Below are 22,051 nucleotides of genomic sequence, written 5' to 3' on the forward strand. Positions count from 1 at the left end.
TTTTTTATTTCTTTTCATAATTTTAATTTTTAAATTATTAATAAACTAAAATATTCATATTTCTTTGCATTATATAACTTCAAATTTTTATTTTATTTTCTTAATTATGTTATTTTACCTACATTTTCAATTGCCTATGTATGCATTTTATTTTCCACTTCTTTCATCACTTTAATTTTATTAATTCTATTCTGTACAATTATTTACTTTATGTTATTCTGTTTATATTTTATTTTTGATATTCATTGGTTGTTATCTTGTTCTGTTCTTAGTCCTGATGAAGGCTAGAAATTCTGGCCGAAACGTTGGCACGATTAAATAAGTTACTTTAACTTATTTGTGTTATATTTTGACTGCACCCCCAACCATCTCCTCCTCATATTTTTATTTTAATTTGATTTTTGCTGGGTCACAACAGTGGGATTCAATCTATCCTTTCAGGCTATTGTTAATTTTCTAACCTCCGGTTCTTCTCCAGTAAACGCAACTCTGGAATTTCCAATTGTAGTTTTTTTTATTGTTTTTTTTTTTAAGGATTCTGGGAGTAAACGAGATTTTAAGACAAATTTATATTGGGCACTATTTAGATCCAACGCGTCCTGAAGTCGTAAATCGCCAAAACTGAGAAAGAGTATAGAATACAATCATTTTAGAATCCAATTTCTTATAAGAAAGAATCTGTCAGAATAATTTGTATTTCTTTGACAGGCCTAAGTAACTACAATGATTATCATACTGATGAAGTCTCAATGATAGGTTTTTACGAAAAATTAAATTCTGAAGCAATTTTGTTCTTTAGGATTCTTAAATTTTCTGCACCTTTTGCACGCTTATCATTAAAAAAGTGAAAAATTGGTAACTGTTTTGATGATTTTCTGTATACTAAACTGCAACATGCCAAAAAGGCCATCCCCCCCCCCCTTTAAGTGGCCACAACACTTGAAAGACTTATAATTTCAGCTGATATGATAATCTCAAAGCTTTCCTTTGAAAATTCAATTCCTGAACTGTATTTTGTCAATTTTAACATAGCAATCTGGCAAAAGGAAGAAGTTTTAAAAATTTAATTTGGATGGATATTATCTTGAAATGTAAAACCTCTAATTTTGAAAAGTGTGAGGGCTGAATTTTTGTTTTATTGGTCGATTGATTAGATAGGTTTATTTTTATAAATAATAAACCAAAATCAATTATTAATAAATTTTATGGTTCACCAAGTAATCAAATGAAACATCTTTATATCAATCTAAACCCTCCAGTTCCTCTTAGGGGTGTCTTACTTTAACATGTTGACTGCCAATTACGAGTTATCTCGTAGTTGGTGTTATTGCCTCAGACGCCAACCTACGAGATAACTCATAGTTTGCTTACTTGGCTTAATTGGCCAAACTTACATTGGCTTCCTAAACTGAAATCTTGATAAGTACTGTGGCAGTCAACATGTTAATTGAAATGAAATGAAAAAATAATTTTATTCTAGGACATATCTCCCCTAAGAATAAATACATGGTTTATATACGAAGGTGGTTTGAAAAGTTCTCGGAATCACCGCTAGATGTCAGTGCTAGAGCAACTAGCTTCCCGTGCAATAATCACACATCCTTTGTGAGTGAACACGTGGCATGAGTGGTAGTGGTAGATAGACGATTCTTTGTTGTTGTTTTATGCATAGTGATTTGTGACAATGGAAAAAACTGAGATTCAAGCAGTGATTAAGTACTTTGTAAAGAAAGGTATGAAAGCAAAGGTAATTCATGCCGACTTTCAGAACACACTGGGGGAGTCTGCTCCTTCATATTCAACTGTTGTTAAGTGGACCAGCAAGTTTAAATTTGGTCGGGAGAGCTTAGTTGATGATCTGCGTAATGGATGGCCAAAAAGTGCCCCAGAATTTATAGCAAAAGTGCATAAAAAGGTCATGGAGAGTCGTTGACTGAAATTGCATGAGATTTCGGAAGCTGCAGGGATGTCATCTGAACAGGTATATCACATTTTAACTGAAGAATTGGGAATGAAAAAATTATCCGCAAGACGGGTGCCACAGCTCACCAACAAAATCTGGTCCTTTTTCAGCGCCAGAAAAAAACAAGATTTTTTGCTCTGGTTTATGACTACAGATGAAACTTGGGTCCACTACTATACCCCAGAGACAAAACAGCAGTCAAAGCAGTTGAAAGGTACTGAGTCACAATTACCAAAGAAAGTAAAGGCACTACATTCGGCCAGAAAAGTCATCCTCAGTTTTCTGGGATGCAAAAGGCATTCTGCTGATAGATTTTGTTCCTACTGGTGAAACAATTACGGGGCAATACTACGCAAACCTCCTAGACCAACTACATGAAAAGATACACGAAAAAAGGCCTGGTTTGGCTAGAAAAAAAGTCATCTTTCATCAGGACAAGGCTCGCCCGCACACAATTGCTATTGCCATGGCAAAACTTCATGAACTGAGGTACGAATTGTTGCCACATCCACCTTATTCACCTGATTTGGCACCATCAGACTTTCATCTCTTCCCCAAGCTGAAAATATTCCTAGGTGGACGGAGATTTCCTACAACGGAAGAACTGAGAGCCGAATTCGAGAGGTATTTTGCAGGCCTGGAGGAATCTCATTTTCGAGATGGGATCAAGACATTGGAACATCGCTGGACCAAATGCATTAGTCTACAGGGAGACTGTGTTGAAAAATAAAAGCAGTTCCGAGGTAACTTTTCAACCCACCCCCACGTATTATTATTTTTTGTCTGGCAAGCATTGAGAAGTTTTCAGTAAGCAAAATGAAATTACATTGAGATCTTAGCTTAACTACTGTTTATAATGTTAATCAATATATGCTTAATTATATTGTATACCATGATGCAGAGGTTTGGTTATGCAATAAGTAAAGAAATAGATGTTGTTTAAAGGAATGAATGGATGAGGATTGGCGAATGGAGATGAGAAAAGAATTCCAGAGTGAGGTTGCACGTATGACGAAGGATTTGCTGAAGAAGGTGGTTCTATAGGAGGGCATGTATTAATCAATCGGTTGGGATCTGGTGTTTAATGGATGGATGGATTAACAAAGAGTGAGGAGATCAAAGATATAGGTAGGTTTTTTTATTTTAAGAACTTGGAATAGGAAAACACCAAGGAAGTATTGCCTTTGGGAGGTTGGATAGAGTGACTTCAACTCTGTATACCAGCGGGAGACTTGAGAGCGCCTTGGAAACCCAAAGATAAATCTTACAAAAAATTTCATGAATCTCTTCGGTCTCAACTCTAGACCTGCAGATAGCCCTCCATAGACCAAGGAACCATAGTCGAAGTGGGAGAAGACGAAAGAGGATACTATACTAGGTGTTTTGAGGAATGGAATTACGGAATCTGAGGGATTGTTTGAGTACAGTTATGTATTTGCGTGTAATTTGGGAGATATGATTATTCCAGGAGAGGTATTGGTTGAAGGTGACTCCAAGGTTTTTTATTGAAGGATAGGAGTGAATCAGTTGGTTATAAGGGAATAGTAAGGGAGGGAATGAAGAAAGAGCTTGGAACCAATAAGAATGGCCTTGTTTTTCAGCATTCAATTTCAAATCATTGTTTAACCCCCATGCGTTAATGCTCTCAATATCTTCTCGTATCTTTTGGATGGAAAAGCATCTCGGAAGGATAGATAGATTTGGAGATCGTCTGCATATAGGTGGTATTGTGTGTGGTAAATGGAATCAGGAAGATCGTTAATATAAATGGAAAAAAGGGTTGGTGAAAATGAGCAACCCTGAGGAATACCTCATGTCAGAAGAAGGGGGGAGGAAGGATATTTTTTCCGTATGATGACTACTTGGGAACGATGAGACAGGAAGGAGAGGAACCATTTCAGGACACTATTTGACATGGAAAGGTTTTGAAGTTTATTGAGAAGGATCTTATGATTAACTGAGTCAAATGCTTTTAAAAAATCAGAAAGAACTAAAATTGATATTTGATGATTGTCTATCTTGGATATATCCTTAGGATTGGATGTCTTGGGATATTTTCAATAAAGCGGATGGTGTGGAATTTTGAGAGCGAAAATCAGATTGGAAAGGATTAAGGAGAGCTTTTTGCTCAAATAAATTATTAAGTTGGGAGTGGACCTGTCGGAAACTGAAGAAGGAAAAGGTACTTTGTTAAATGGTCGGACCAGGACTTTCTTCCAGGCAGGAGGGAGCTTGAAGTAAATTGCACAAAAATGTCCACCAAATGGGGGGTGTCAAAGGAAGGAGACTTTAGTAGTATTTTGGCCCTCAGGCTGTTATGAACGTAGAGAGCAACACCACCACCAGTATGGTCCATTCGGTCATGGCAAAGAAGAGTATAGTTGGAGGGAGATAAAGGAAGTTGGGATATTGGGCTTAAGCCATGTTTCTGAGACGACAATGGTGTGGTAAAAATTTTAGAGGAAATAATTCAAAATTGGCCATAATCTGTGGGAAGGGATTGGGAGTTAACGTGGCAAGAAGTTAGGATACTGGTCATGTAGGACTAAAGGAGAGAATATGGAACAGTGAGGAATGGATGAAATTTATTATTGGAGTAAAGAAGGAGAATTTAGAGTGTGTTAAAAACGATATTTGAAGTAACATTAAACATGAGCATAATTAATTAATATTAGGATGTACAATAAGGAAATATTTAATGAAATGATGAGGCCATGCATCTTAAAAATTATAATTTATGTATTAGAATTTAGCATGTTAAAACCCACAATAGCATTAACCAAACCTAGTAAGACGAAAATAAATTTTATCACAATCAGAGGACAATAAAAAGACACTGAATTAGGCATATTTTGGACAAAAGTTGAGTCCTACTGATAATGGACTTTAAAACAACAAGAAGTGTGAATTTTCAAACACTCAGTATTTTGGCAATTTTTTTTTAGTTGAATGGAGTTACTTGTCTGTTGGTCTTGCATTTTCAATGGCACATCCATTATTTTGATGTGAAAAACATTTTTTCAAATTGCACTTAGATCACTTGGCCTTGCAAAGCATCAACTATTGAAACTAAAATAATAAGTGGTGGATACATAAGTGAGTACTTTGGATACACAACTAGAGCTACTCTAAGACTGATAATGAACAATACATAATTTAAATTCAAATGATTTTTCTTTTTTGTAAAAAAAAAAAAAAATAGAGAGAGAGTATAAAATCACTGTCCATTATTTTCTACTTTCTAGGTGTATGAAGAAACAGGATTTGATATAAGTAATTTAATCAACCCTAATGAATATATTGAAGCCAATGTAAATGATCAAGTCGTTAGATTATATCTTATACCCGGCATTAATAAGCAAGAAAAATTTGAACCTAAAACAAGGAATGAAATTAAAGCAGTAAACTGGTTTCCTATTTGTGATATTCCCAGTAATAAAAAACAAGCTACATTAAAACTTGGTACTGGTGCTAATACATTTTTCTTGGTTTCTCCATTTTTAAGGTATTTATTTAGTTGTTATTCCTTTTAATATTTGTGTGTTTTTGCTCTCTGATTGTTGTGATGAATACAGTTTATATCTCCATCGATATCCAATATAAACTACTCAAAAATGAATAAGGATATGTTATAAAAATTTATTAATGTTAAAACATAAGTCAACTTTACAATTTTAAATATTAGAACTTGACACAAAAATTGGTTAAAGAAAATTATCTTCTTTTTTTAAAGTAATTTTAAATAAATAATCTTTTTTTCACAAATTATGTAATGTTAAATACATTATGTTTTTCAACAAAACATTTAATTTTAAATTGATTAATTTTTTTTACAAAGGTGAGTTAGTAGTCGATCTTAGAACTTTATTTAATGAGAAGGTGGTTGGGTGTGTGGTCAGTGAAGTGAGGAACAAAAATAAGCAAAACTTACTTTTTATTGAGTTCTGACATTTAAGCCTAAATTTCATGTGTTAATCAGGATTAAGTACCAATTAAGACAACCATGATCAAGATAAAAATCTGTACTACAAAAAATTAAGAATACAATAAATAGTAATATAGAAATAATAAGTAGTAATACAAGTTTATATAAAAAAAAATTATGAAAATAATAAAAATATTTCATTAAAAATAATAAAATAAAGAGGCATAATATAAAACTATGGGTAATTCTGAAAACAAAAATTCATTTTCAGAGCCAAAATCTTGAGCAAGTGAAACATCTTCAAAATTTCCCCAATTTTTCATGTGGCTTCCTGGTATCATATATACCAGTACACAACACAAAATGAAGCTCAAATCACTTTTCTTGAGTCCAAAACCCAATTTGTTATAGAAGTGGAAAAGTGCTTGGCTGCCAAATGTTTCTAAAAGCTGACAATTGTGACGGAACCGTGGTGACCTAACCAATCTGAATTAAAATATTAAGGCAATTAGGTTTACCTTCAACCACTTTCATCATTAATTGAGTTAGTAAAATAAACAAACTACAAAAAGATGTTAGAAGTTATAAATAATTTTCTTTACCCACCATAAATTTATTGGCTTTCATAAGGAAAACAGGTAATGAAAATCTGGTAAAACGGATAAAAAAAAAAGTCACCTCTACTTTTTCTTTAACAAAAAAAAAAAATCATCTTGATGCAAACAGGAGGAGAAAAAGACTAAGCTTAGGAAGTATTTCTAGAGTACAGATATCACTTTGGTTTCATGAAATTCTCTTCTAGTGATTCACAAATAGGAAGTATTAACAGAGGTGTGTTAATGGGAAATTTTCCAGTACCAAATTTTCAAATAAGTTATTGGTTTGATTAAAGGAAATGATTGTTTTTTTTTTCAATGAATACTCGTATTATAAATAGATAAGAAAGACATTATAAAAACAAAAAAATTGTCGCTAAGAAACATCCCTTATGATGGAATACTCCAGTATCACTAAATTGACATTTTTTTGAGAACTACCCTTATAAGCCGAAGGGGGTAAGTAGTAAATCTAAAAGTAATACTAAGTGATGATATACAGTAATAAATAACATATATAAGGAAAGAATTAAAGTGAGAAGAGATTTATTACTTTAAATTGATGGAAGAAAATTAAAATATTACCAGGTAATCACTTGACAGCTGTGAAGATTTCACTACCAGTAACTTCGTGCTATCAACAAAAATATGTTAGAGCAAAATGGAATCTGATTGTGGATGACTTATAAAACTGAGTGTGTTCAGCCCACAGGCCTGAGGTTTTAGATTTTGGGGGGTACCCTTTAATTATGAGAATGTGACAAGGAGCGCTATCTAGTGACAAAAGAAACAATCAGTATCAGCGTCTCCTAGAAAGGGTCAGCCTGGGCTAATCCTGTACTGCTTGGACCTGTAGACTCTATAGGGAACCCCCTCATTCAGTTACTAGCCCTAGACCAAAGATGCCCTGCTAAGCTAAAAGGCAGCGAGTGCGGCACTGGGGGCACCCAGCATGGAGGCCAGTACATTAATCAGCAGCCGAACACCACAAAACAGATAGCCTATCTCAATATGGGCTTCAATTGCCCACACCGAGTAAGAGAGCATCTTTCATCTTATAATTAACACAAAGTGGTGACCCATCATTATCATGATCTTATCTCAGCAGTATAACTTCCCAAAAATCTAAATTCACATTAAATCACTAACTTATTATATTAACTTTGACTTACCCCCCCCCCTCTAGAACTTATTTCAATTTATTTCTCCATATATACTGTACTTTCAATCTTTCTTTTCTATCTTCAATCAAACCCCTTCTGAAGTGGAATACTTTAAGTTGATCCAGTCATTACTCCACCATAAACTGGAATTTGGAATGTCTGATCAAACCAGAGTGTAAATATAAGTGTAGATTAAATAAATATTAGTAGAAAATAGGATTTAAAAAACTATTTAAGAAACAACTAAATAAATAATGAAGGAGGGTAAAATTGTTGATTTAAAGTGCTGATTTAGTCGGTCCATACAATGTAATGGTTAAAAAAAAAAATTACTGATATCAGTAAATGAGTCATTTTTCATGTTGAGTACATAAAACGATACACAAAATAAATTTATTTTAAATAAAGATAGGCCATATTTTTTGTACTATTACATTGTATTGCCCAACTGTACCTGCTCTTTAAATCAACAGTTTGACCCTCGTTCATTGGTTATTTATCTGTTCATTAAATTATACTTAAATCCTATTTTCTAATAGGATATTTATTTAATTTAGATTTAGATTTACTCTGTTTTACAGGCTACTCTCAATTAGTTGCTGCTTTGCCCTGACGTCTTTTTCATTAGTGTAACCTACCAATTCTTATTGGTAGTAGTGTAGTACACACAGTAAAGTGTATCTCTCCAATCAAGTAGTCTCTCATAATATTTTAATTGTTTTTACAACTTATAGCCATACCTTGTTACCCCTTTAATTCTTTCCCTATTCATTTTTCCCTATATACCTTATTTACTACCGCTCATCATTTCTTAATACTTTCAGTTTCACTACTTACACCTTTGGGATTATATAGCTTTATATTATACTTATTTATTTTCTTTATACTCAGATATTTTTATAAATGTCATTTTATCTTATCTATCTTTTAATTTTCTTTTATCTTCAATATGTTCAATTAATTTTTTATAATTTATATACTATTTGTACTAGTCGGATTTTTCACTTTTTCTTTTCTCTCATATTTTTTGAATTTACAATGGTTTAATATTGTCTTATATTACTGTTAATTATCCCTATATTCTAGGTTACCATTTTCATATCACTTTGTTATTTTCCTAATTTCTTGTACAGTTTTTGTTTTTTACATTCTATTGTGGTTATTTTCTTGATTTATAGCTAGTTCTGATCAACACATGAAATTTAGGCCGAAACATCGGAACTCAATAAATAAGTTTTGCTTTTTTTTGTTCTTCATTTCACTGACCACACCCCTGACCATCTCCTTAAATAAATATCTAAGGTTAACTACCAACTCACCATTGTAAATTAAATAAAAATAAAAAAGATTTAAATAAAAATTAAATCTTTTGTTTAAAAAAATTATGTTTTTACATTATAATTTTATTAAAACATTATAATTATATTAAAAAAATATGTTTTAATATTATAATTATATTTTAACATTACGTTTTTTTGAAAATAAAAAATTATTTATTTAAAATTACTTTTAAAAAAAAAATAATAATCATGTTCTGTAACCAATTCTTATATTTATGTCATTTCTTGTATAGTTTTTTTTTTTTTTAATGTAACATGGTTGTTGTCTTGACTTGTACTTAGTCCTAATAAAAACATGAAATTAAAGCCGTAACATCGGAACTCAATAAAAAGTAAATTTTGCTTACTTTATTATCATTAGTTATTGGCCATCTTCTTATTTATAATTTTTTTAATGAAAAATTGTAGTTTTAATTGTTTTAATATTAAATGAATTGTTTATTTTTAGTTCCACAGTAGGCCTGCATCTCCTTTCCATACTGTTTATGATGTTATCGCTCGTTTCGATTGGAATTTCCTGCCAAAGTCTGGTTAAGTGTCTGTAGTTCTTGAAGCAAAGGGGAGATACAGCTTTTGATAACCTTCTTTGACTCTCGTTGCACCAGAACAATCTTTGTTGACAATGGCCTGTCCTTGCTAGACACCTTTAAGGAGTATAAGTTATACCATCTTCCCAAAGACTATTTGGTAAGTTGGTATTGTTTGATCTGATATTAGACTCTCAATATCAAGTTGAAGCTGTGGACCAAGCTGCCTTTCTATTAGAAACATATTTCTTTTTGCTAGTATGAGCAAATTCCTATCCTGGTTAGTAGTAGTAACCCTTTCAGAACCACTCCCTGGTCTTCTAATGAAACTCCCAGTGTATGAAGTGGCCTTCAACTCAATGCTAGGCACTCCTTCTCTTTTGAATTGCTGTTTGGATTGTAGTGGACTGTACAAAATAGTGATAAATGAAACATAATTAACTGAAATGAAAATCTATTGTTAGTACAGGGATGAAGGGTCCAAAATCAACATTTTTTCTAGAGATAATTAATTTTGACTGAGGTTTAATGATGCTGATGATGATGGTGCAAATAATATGGTCTGGACTTACTCCATGGCTTGGTTAACCTCTCTTCATTCTTAGATTTCCTCCCTCCTCTGTTCTGGGTGAAACTTCAGAGTGTCTCTACTGACTAATTTTTTCTATTAGAATAAAGATGAAGAAAAATAAATGGCTGCCTCTGGCCAAGGCTTACTAGCAAGTGTGAGTGCCTTTTGTTTTCTCGGCCACTTGGGGCACTGGTGTTACAATTAGCCATATGATTGTTGGTTGTTTCACGTCTTCCGTTTAAACGGAACACCCAGTTTTCCTTTTATGATTTAAAATTTGCAAACCTTTACTGGTGAAATTCCTATTGTTTGCTATATATTGGTTTGAGAATAACCAGGGAAGCTCAAACTAAAAATTTTGTTTTTGTCTGTATGAAAGAAGTTCGTTACCTTTTTATTGTTGAAAAATAGACTGATTGTAAAATTATGTTACTTTTCAATTCATCTATTTTTGAAAGAAAGACAGGGATTATTAACAAATATATAAAACCTTGCTGGATTATTATTAATGTTTTAGTCATTGGTCAATGTTTATTTTGTATCGTTTTACATCTAAAACATGTTGTGTTTATTTGTTGAATAATAAGAATATATAGTTAAAAATATAATATGAAAGGTATACTTTTTTTTTTCATTTATTCCTATTCAATTTTGAGTAGTTTAGTTGATAACTTGCCTTTTAAAATTTTATTTGCATTTATTATATATAGTAAAGCGACGAAGAATATAATGTAAAAATTAACTTATATTGTTGATTTAAGAAATGCAAATGGTAATTGTAGTTCCGAGGATGGGATTTGAATCCTGAAATGTTTAATATACATGAAAATCATATATCATACATATCACATCATAGGATGACATCATATTTATATTAATTACATTATCTAACAATAGTAAGAACAATTTATTCTTGCTCATATAATAAAGGTCAAATTATAAACAGAACAGGCTCTATTTGAGGTATTTTGAGCATTAGATTGTGGAAGTATTCCAATGAAATGATGATACTTATACAAAATTTTAAATATTTTACATCATATAGCTTAATTAAAGAAAATATGGATAATGGACACTAAAAAAAAAGTTTTCTTTGATGATAATGCCTTTAAATTTCAACTAGTATTTTGGCTACTATTATTGTTTAAATGATTTTCTATTTATGTCAACATTTATTTTTAGAAGACTGAGACAGTGGATTTTTGACCATAATCATTGTTTTCCTACAAAGCACTTTCGTAGGCAAAGACACAAGTCCTGTAGTGATATAGACTGTATTAGGTATAAAGCTAGTGATTTAAACCTTAAAGAAAGTGTGGCTATGATAAGAAGTTTTAAGGTAAGAAATTTTTGTTCCTTTGGCAATGCTCTATTTACACTTTTATCATTCTACAAATAAATTAACAATGATGCACATCGAACTTTATTTAATTTTAAATACAGTGGGACTTCTATGTAATGGGCACCAATGAGGAAGATGGATGATCTTGTCTGTTATACTGAGGTTTCTGTTAAGAAAAGGTTATTATGAAAAAAACACAAAATGAAACTTTGATGCCTCAAAAAAAAAAAAAATCGAAGCATTATTCTATGGACATCTCATTTCACCCATCATTTTGTTGGATACAGATGGAATTCTTTCAAACTTCCAAAAATTTTTGGAATGCCTATCGGATGTGTCATTTTATTTTTATTCTTTTAAAATGATATAAAGATTTTAACGGACTTATGAGGTATCACAATTTGAGCAACGATATGCTGTTTTATTTTCAACATGAACTTTTCACGTTCGATGAAAATTGATTTTAAAATTAAACTAATTGAAATCATACGTTTTATTATTTTTACTTGCATTAAAACATAAAGCTTATAAATGAAACTGATGAAGAATCTTGTATTGTTATCCAAAATATTTTTCCAAATAAAGCAAATACACATGTTCAATATTTCAAAGATTTTGCAATTTGTTTTTGAAAAAACGTTGCAAATTACTACACAAGGTAAAAGTATGGACTCATTATACAGGATGTTTCAGGGTTAAGTGTCCCAACAGAATGTTGTTTATTTAATAAGGATAAGTTTTAAAACTCGCAGGGGTGGCGATTTTTTTTTTCGTTTTTTGGGAGTTCTGCCCCCCCCCCCTCCATGTGAGTTTGAAAAATTATCCTTATTGAATAAATTCCTAATGTTGCCAGCGAAAAAGATATAGGATGTCAAAGTTGCACAAAAGTCGTGCGTATTTTTAATTAGTATTTTTCATGTATTAAACAACATAAATGTTTAATTTTTTTTTATAGGAACTTTGAAACTCATAGGGGAGCTACTAGAACTAAGAGTTTTTAATTTTCACGACTTCTCAGGTCGAAAATTCGTGATAAAAAATGTTTGGGAATTTGTTTTCTTCGTTTTTTGGGAGTTCTGTTGGCCCCCTGAAGAGTTCTGAAAATTATCCTTATTAAATAAATCCCTTATGTTACCAGCAAAAGATATACGAGTTCGAAGTTGCACAAAAGTCCTGCGTATTTTTAATGTATTAAACAATATAAATTTTAATTTTTTTTTTATTAGGAACTTTAAAACACACAGGGTAGCTACTAGAACTCTAAGAAATCTTAATTTTCATGACTTCTCAGGTCGAAAATTCAAGATTAAAAACTTCTCAAATTTTTGGGAGTTCTGTTGGAAATAAACATTAAATTATGAAATAAATCCTTAATGTTGCTATCAAAAAACTCATCGAAAACGATTTTGAACAAAAACGGTTGGTGGACGAGCTGTCTTTTAGAACGGTTTGATGCGAGAGATAGCGTTTACCAGCGGAGAGGGGATGCGAAATGTTGCGTTTATTCCGATATTTCCGATTAACCCTGGAATATTCAGGTGGAAGGGTGCAGTTCTTTTCAAATTTCCTTCCTGAATTTCCAAAGTGGTTGAGGGCTCCGTACTTGGAATCGTACAATACCGGAGGACTGCCGTTAAATGAAAATTTCACGTTGAAGTGACCGACTTCATCGCGTGAGTGGGAATTTACGAAATGTTTTTCACATCGAATATTGAGAGGGTCCGATTTTGAAACGCTTCCGAATTGCTCCGTTTCCCTAAATTCGTTTATCTCTCGCGAGAAATCGTCTCATCGAGTGTACGGAGTAGTACATGAAGTATCGTGCTGCGATTTTGACCTTCGTCGGGTGAATTGTCGTTAATAGGCCCCATTATGATTCAACCAAAAATGGTTTCGAGCGCTCTAGGTGCCCTCTGTTCCGATTTTAAATTGCCCGCGCGCAGGATATCGGCGAACTCGTCGGCTCCTAAAAGGAAATCAACAGGTCGCGACTGGTGAAAATGTGGGTCGGTCAGGTCTAGGGCGCTAAATTTTTCCACTATTCCCTTTGGAATAGGGCTCGTGGACATATCCTTGTAGATAAGCTCCATAACTACAGCCGTGATGTTAAATTCGGGCCCAGAATCTTGTCAGGGTGCTATAACGCAAGGTGCTTCGAATGTGACGTTAGAGATGACTTGGTTATTGAAGCCCACCAATCCGAAAGGTTTGCAGAAACGGGTGCGGTGTTCGAGTTGTTAACGGAGTTTTGTACGGTATTCGGCGCTAAACGAGAATGAGATGGAATAACGTTTCGGGGAGGAAATTAGGATTTTCGGGACTCCCTAACAAAAAAAATGTAAAAGCGAATGATGTCGTCTACCGCAATGTCGGCAAGATGCCTTAGACGAGCACTGGTTCGAGAAGTGACCCGACGCCAAATAATTAATACAACGATTCAACCCTCTAATACGGTCGCGACGTTGTTGTGGGGTGAGCGTTTTAAAACTAGGGCAATCGTAAATACGGTAGGAGTTTTTACACGCGGGACGTTTCGTCGAGTTGACTGGTGAGTCTGTTGTCATTAAGACCTGCCTAGAGCATTTGCTGTTGCCAGTTTCAGCTTGTGGATCTGAATTAGTACTCGTTAGAAAGGCTCCCGATTGTAATTAGACCGCAAGCCGTTGGATAAACTCCGCGAACTCCTCCCCTGTCGGAAGTTCAGGTTTTGACCTGTATTCCCTCTCGAAACCCTCTCTAGTTTTTCCATCCAACAACCGGAGCCCCAAAGTGCTTAATATAAACCCTGGGAGATCGTTCAAACCGAGCTTGAGAAGCGCTGAGGCGCTTTTTACTACAACCGCCGAGAATGCTTCTAAATTGGAAAGATCGCCCTTCACCAAAGGTTTGAAATTCAAAATTTTTATTAAGTAGAAGGTGGCTTGGATCCTTCCACTGTCGTATTTTTTGGTAAGCGCTTCCCATGCTCGCCTATAACCTACTGGGGACATTGATATGGCTGAAATATTTTGAATTGCGGACCCCTTCAAAACTGATTTTAGGTAATGAAACTTTTGAACTTCCTCTATATCATGCCTATTATGTATGAGGAACTTAAAAGTTTCTCTAAAGTCTTGCCAACTCGCGATATCCCCAGAAAATACCGGAAAGTTAATGCTAACCGTGGTTGTGACGTAGCTTCCCCCGTGGATCGGTACGTCACCGATTTATCAAAATCTCAATTACTGGTTTCCCCTCCTATAGTGGTATTCCCATATGATAAGCCCTCATAATAATTATTTCGAACCTTATCTTTTAGTGTTTTTAATTTTTCTCAAGGGATGTTTAATTTTCGCGCGAGAGAATTTGCTTCCAAAAATGAGGTTTCAAAACGTTGGAAGGTGGCGTCAATGCGCGAGAGGCGTGCCACAAATAAGGGGCATCGCGACGGGTCGGTGGTTAAACTATGGCTCATAAAGGTGGAGGCCATTATATCCTTGATGATGATGATCCATGATCCTCCAGATCATCTAACTGTTCCTCTAAATCAATGAATCTCGACTCCTGTTCATCATTTAGATTTTGACTTTTGGGAGGCATTTTTTATTTAAAATAACACAAAAAGACGGGTGAGTGATGGTTCTAAAAGGCGAATTAATTTAATACAAAAACAATGTGTGAGCAAAGGTTATGAAAGCGTACTAAATAATATCCGGCCCGGAGGAGACCAAAATAATGTTGGGGCGAGGGGCGTTTCGTAACTGAAAAACTGACCTCGTCCCCAGAGAAAAATGTTCGCTGGTTCGGATTACAAAAAATAAAAAAGGGAGGACCTGAAATGAATATCACAAAAACAAAATAATAAAGAAAATTAGAGAATAAAAAATACCTTCCAAGTCACACACAAATTTAATTAAATTAAAATATAAACTTTTGTTTATTTATTTAATGAACTGGTACGTTGTTATAAAAAAATAATGAGTGTGAAGTAAAAAAAGAGAATATTTTGATACATGTATGTAAAACACAAAAAACCAATTCTCTTTACATAAAAATAATAAGTTAATTAAAAGCAAAAAAAAAATATGAAGCTCAATGAAAGAGAATAGGAGAAAGAAAAAATCACTCACAGTAGATGGCCGGGAGAGGGAGGGGGATTGATATGTGGACATCCATAACTTCTTAAGGATAATATCTCCTCCTCAACATCTGCCGTCATACAGATTGAATTGATGATGAAGGTCGGTTGAAAATTGGGTGGGTGAGGGTCCTGAAAAATCTGGTGGCCTCAAAAAGCGGTGAGCCAGTGGGTACCTCTTAACTCTGACTGCCAACTCTATACTGCGGACTACCCTATCAGTCGGTATACAGGCACTAATTCCATTGCAGCTCGCAATGTTGTTATATGTGCCGAGCCGCAGTGATGTATTTATATTATACACGCAACACAACACACTTCCTTAACTGTTCGTGATTTATGTAATAAATATAACATAAATTTAAAAATCCAAACAATATGTGGTTAAAATAAATAAAAAGTAAACTTATAAGTAACAAAAAATATATAAACCAGTTGGAAGTAACCTATAGGAGAAAATAAAAGAAAATACTCTTTTGGGCTTTAACAGTATTATTGATGTTTTAAACATCAGAACTATTTCTGTAAATAATCGAGAACTCCTGAACTCTCATGGATATGACTTTAACTAAAATAAAATTGAAATATTTAGTGTGTGGGAGCCAACTTCACAGAGGTAAAAAAGTGCTATCAAATTTTTCATCAAATAATGTCAATTTTTTTCCACCAGGGGATTCAAAGATGGGGGGACCAACTTCACAGAAGTCACTTTTTTAAATCTTCATTGCATTGCTATTCAGAGTTTGCTGGTCATATCATGTTACCTGAAAAAATGGCCCCTGTTTCAAAACGTTAGGAAAAAGTAATTTTTCATTTGAAGCCCCATACCTTTAAAACTACCTATATCACTAGAAAACCTAGTAGAAAATCATTTAAAGTAGAGCAAATTTTCTAAAATATGAGCCCTATTAGAGCTCCTTACTTTCTATAGTTCTGGAGATTCAGTTTTTTAAAAGAAAAAGCAACATTCCCTAACAAAAAATCAGTATCCAGATTCAGTCTCAACACTCTTTATTATTTCTTCAACAGTCCAACGTTTCGATAATCCTCAAGGAGAATCTTAAAAATAAATTTACACCTTACATCCAATTTTTCAAAAAATTTTGCAGGCTATTCTACCCAGGTCATTAATATCTGTCAAATTACCCTATTTTGTCACTATTTCATTAATTTTTAAAACTTTTTATTTATAGATAAACTTAACACTACCACTTTCTTATCAAAACTTCATAGAGGTGGCAGTTATTATATTCGCAAAAATAAATTGATTTCTGGTTGTTGAATTTGAGACAAGATTAAAGCGGTTGATGAATAGTTTCATATGATTATTTATATTCTTAGGCTATCCCTTATCATGGTGGCTTTATCCTCATTTTTGACAAGCATATTTACTAGGTTCCTTTTTGCACCAATCCATCTAAAGTATCTATATTCTTCATCTTCTTGCATTGATCACTTTAATGTGGCTAGTAGGGTTTCCTTCCAAGGTTGATCCATGGCTGAAAAAAACAGAATAAATAGTCATTTTATGTTCCTATTTATTGCTTATATTTATTTTTGTAATTCTTTGATGTAATATATTCCAGAATACAGATTTATTTCCCTTTTTGTATTATAAATATTGTGTGCACCGAAAATAAGAAATTCTAGGAACACCAAATATGAGGCATTGAGAATCAAAGTGGACTCCCATTACGAAAATTGAGTATTTGGTAATAAAACTGATTCATTTTTTTAATTTACCCTTTAATGAACCTAAAATGGCAGAGATGTAAGGAATCATTTTCAGAACTAATCTAAAGCAATTGATAAAAAATTGTAAAATCTTTTGCATGAAGGGTTTTTCTTAGATCATGGTTTGTGGATTAGTCCACTCCGGTTCTCACTGCCTCATATTTTTTGTATTTGAATTATTTTACTGTTAATAGAGTTTATAAAAGTTTTTTATATTAATTTTAGGATAAAAAAGGAAATTTTATTGATACTATTACTGATTCTGCATGCAAAGTGGAGGATTCTATTAAAGGTAAATACAATTTTTTTAAAAGTTATAATTGTTTAGAAGTATTCAGTGATAATTACTTATCACTGAATACTTACCACATTTTTACCTCTTATTGTAAGTATGTACCCTATATTTGATCTTATAATGTTTTTTCAAAGTTGATTGTTTGTCTGTGGGTATTTGTCTTCTTGTATTTTGAAATTCCTTAATTTTCATTAGATATTCAATAAAGGTACATTTGTTAATAAATATAAGTGTATTTGAAGTAAAACTTTATATTATTGTAGTTAAAGTAAACACAATTTAATATAATTTATTCAGAGTAATTTTGAATTAGAAAAAGTAAATTGAGAAAGTTTTCTTTTGAAATGTGTGAAATATGTTCTCTTGCAGTTAGTACTGCCTCCAATTTATTTTTTATGTTTTCATTATTAACTTTTTTGCTTTGTTGTATCATCTTGATTCTTTTAAGAATGTTTTTCAGGCCTTTTTCTTTCTTAAGCATACCAAAATTTTTCCATTTGACTCAGGTCAGAACTGCGTATAAGATAATCAAGCTCTTGAATCCCTTTCTATTGGAAAACAATTATTATTCGGTTTATTAGTTGTAATTTTGTATTATAATGTATAATTTTCATTAACTTTTCTGTAAATTGATAATTTGTGTTCTTATAGGATATTTCTTGTAGATTTTCGATTTATGGTCGGTATGAAGAATTTATTCACTGATTTGAACATATATCTCCCCAGCCTGTTACACCAGCTCCTTATTGCATTCAATCCACTTTATTTTTCTGGGAATACTTCTCATTCATACACTTTTACTCCTCACTTCATTACCATATTCATTTTTGTAACATGAAGACTACATAACATGACAACCATCTTATGAATTGTACATTTTTCCTCCAATGCATCATTATGTTGTCACATCTTTGATCAGCAATATTTGTTGACACTATGGGATTATTCAGATTGACGGATTTTTTTAAAAAAAGTTTTTAAATTATTCTATGTTGTCTATGGATCCATTGTTTTAAGGACTAGATTATAATTTCTTCTCTATATTTTGTACTCACTAGCTGAGTAGACATTAATTAAGTTGTGTTGATAAATAAAAAAAAAGATAAAAAGCAGTTGACATTCCTATGACCATTTTCCAAAGTAATTTATTACTATCATGTTATTTTTTTTTTAAATTCAATATATGTAGTACATAAAAAATATTTTAAAAAAAAGCTTTATTGGTTATATGGTTCTGTTTTGATTTCTGAAAATAACCGTGAAATTCTATATACATTTTTCTTTTCTGTTCATGTGTTTTAGGTAATGATAAGCAGATAGAAATATTCCGACCTAATATCCTGGAACAGCCCATATGCTATGAATTGTCTGGTTTATTAAATTCTGCTATCCATGATTCGTTTTATAAAACCTGTCAGACTAAGCAGTTTTCTCTCGAACAGTTTCAGAAAAATAATGACTGCTTAGCTAACGTTAACCATTTTGACAAGTTAAGTAAAACAATTGTAGTTGTTCAGAGTAAAGAGTCATTATATAATAATTTTATTGAAAATATTCCTAAGATGGAAACTTCTATTTCAATTTTATCAGAGGAAACTCCAGTTCAAGAAACTTGTAGTACTTCCCCCATCAAAAGTCCACTTAAGCAAAATATTAATATTCTTTCTAATGAATCTGCATTTAGAAGAGTAGAGAAATCAGGTAAAAATAAGAAAAGAAATAGATGTAAAAAAAATTTAAAATCAATAAAATCAGATGATATTAATCTTAGTCATAGTGAAAGTAATGGAGAGCACTCAACAAAGACTTTTTATTGTTTGCCAAACGAATTTCCTGTTATAAGTGATATTAATGAATTGTCCAACAAAAGTGATTTAAGTGAATCATTTTTTGTTGAAAATGATCAAATTTTAGAGGAACAACCATTTATTGGTGTTCCCGGATGGATTAATTTTAAATTTGATCTAAATGCAATTATGAGAAGCATGGAAGAGGTGACACACAGTAGAAAGAAACAATAATATTGAGTTGTTTTGTAAATCTCTGAAATTGAACTTTCATGTAATCAATGAAATTTGAATTTCAGAGATTTATGAAATGCATTAAAGCCCTTAATTGTTAAATACATAAAATAATTAAAATATTTTTATAAACAAAGATTGCCCAAAAATGAATAAATACAAATTTAACTAACTATACAAATATAATAAATTATAAGTATTAGATATGTAAAATTTATTGAAGTGAATCTAGGTTCATTTATCTAACATTTTTTTTATCTTTAACCACCATAGTGCTATAGGACTTAAATTATCAATTGACTTAAATTTTATTAGTTATTTTTGAAAATGGCCCATGTAACAATTAGTTTTACCTTTATTATTAACTGACTAACTGCCTGTAAAGTAGTCTTAAGTTTCGATTTTTGAATTCTCTTATATATTATATTTTTAATTCCCAATACTTTCTACTGATGATGTATTTTCTTCCATAGGTATGTTAGTATAAATAGGGTAGTGTAAAATAATTTTATGCTATGCATGGTTATTAATTATATATTCATTATTTTATTAATACATGTGATAGAATATTTTTTGTAAGTTATAACTTTGATAAATTAATGGTTTAGGAACATAAGGAAGAAAGCATAATGCTGAGTTTTAAATTACAATAAAACTTTTTTGTTTTATGATGTAATGTGAATATTTAGCTTGATGTTTGAAATATACCATATATTTATTTTACAGCAATCAATCAATAAGTTAGATTTTGTTGACTTTTATTTACATAATACATTTTTTGGATAATAACATTCAAATGCTCTATAGATACTTAAAATAATCTACAGTAGGTTACTTTTAACTGTTTATTTTTCATATACAAGGTACCTTATTTAATATCCTATTTGGTGTTTTCATTATAACAAAAAAAATTAATGGGTGTTTAATTTCTAAATTTCAATTCTGATAGATTTACAAATACTATGTGTTGGAATAACTTTTTCATAGTTGTATACTGTCATCACATTTAAGTAATTATTTCAAATGAAGTGGTATTTTTAGAATGTTGGATTGCTACCAATGGCGGGTCTCTACAAAAGCTATTTCTTGTTATATTGCTCTGTTTCAAAAGTTTTATGTGGGGTAGTATATATATTTGTAAGTTTCAATAAATATATATTTTGATATATACATATTGATAGTTGAAAGAGGTACTTAAGATTGTTTTAAATTAAAAAAAAATTTTGTACTTCATACATATATTATGGTTAGTTTGTAAAATAAGTGCTGATGAATGTATTGTGTATAATCCTATATTTCAAAGAGAAAACATAAGTTTGTTAAAAATATATCTTTAAGAAGTTTTATCTTCTATCCAACTTAGATAATAAAGTAACTGAAACTGTAATGCAATTTTTCAATTCAGTCATAGAATAAGTTAAATGGGAAATGTAGTCTTATATTGCCCATCGTTAATATAAATGTTGATATTTTTATAATTTATACAGTAAAGTTTAAATGATGCATATGTTTGTAGTTGATGTACATTGACCAAAATCAGTACCTGGATATTTAATATTGCAATAATATTGTTAATATATAGGAAATTATAATGGTATATGAATATTACGCAGTTTGCTCAACCATTATATTTACAGTAAGCTATTATAGATTGATCATTTGTATTTGTAGATATAAGTAAGTTATTTGTATTTTTAATAGCTTTTCAATTAAATAAAATTATTTTCAAATGCATTTACTTATATATTTTTTTTATCCAAATATTCACTTTTATTTTACTTTTTGTCTTACTAATCACTGTTCATTATTATTATTATTTTCATTTGCCAATCCAATTGTCTTTCAGAGCAATTATAATAAAATTCTCTTGTCTTTAATGAAATTATTTATTTCTTGCTGATGCATTTATTAAATAATCTTTGTTTTTATTGTGATTATCCTCTTGATTAACATAACCATTCAGTTGACTTCCAACTTTACTAGAGGAGGTACTATAGTGATGGTTAGATTTTTGTTTTGTTTTATCTCTCTTGTTTGGTTCTTTTAAAATTATTGCAATCAAGCGATGAATTGAGTGATTCATCCGTTTTTTCCCAGAACCTCAAAACCTTTTCAGAAGATAAAACGGATGTAGACCAAGATACCCATGAATCGAATTCAAATAAAAGAATTCTTGAGCCCACCAATTCACCACACTCTATCACCTGTTTAAAATGGGTAAATTATTTTATTAAAAGTGAGGGTGGAGAGTAGATTTAATCAGTTAACCGAAATCGACCTTTCATCCGTTAAGCACACTAGTGCGACACCAAGTCCTAGTAATAACAAAAATAACCTGAATGTTGAACCCAATCCCATAAAAATACCACCTATATTCTTACATAACACCACTAATTACAAACTCCTATTTAATGATAATTTAAATGCATTATGCATCAGACCTTTCACACCCCAGTT

General features: G+C 31.7%; 1 protein-coding gene across 3 annotated transcripts in view; it reads left to right on the forward strand.

The window, feature by feature from the left end:
* The window catches only part of DCP2 (decapping protein 2), a gene marked incomplete in the record, with an annotated part of 61,333 nt that extends 40,005 nt beyond the window's left edge, over positions 1-21,328 (forward strand). For all 3 annotated transcript variants that reach the window (XM_014434629.3, XM_014434630.3, XM_014434631.3), the window contains 4 exon segments: positions 5,209-5,468; positions 11,268-11,424; positions 17,504-17,570; positions 18,876-21,328. In XM_014434629.3, the coding sequence (XP_014290115.3) occupies positions 5,209-5,468; positions 11,268-11,424; positions 17,504-17,570; positions 18,876-19,594 (1,203 nt within the window).
* Between the last annotated feature and the right edge of the window lie 723 nt (positions 21,329-22,051).

The sequence above is a fragment of the Halyomorpha halys genome, unplaced genomic scaffold, assembly GCF_000696795.3.
Source record: "Halyomorpha halys isolate HHAL.00 unplaced genomic scaffold, Hhal_1.1 Scaffold1398.1, whole genome shotgun sequence".
NCBI lineage: Eukaryota > Metazoa > Arthropoda > Insecta > Hemiptera > Pentatomidae > Halyomorpha > Halyomorpha halys.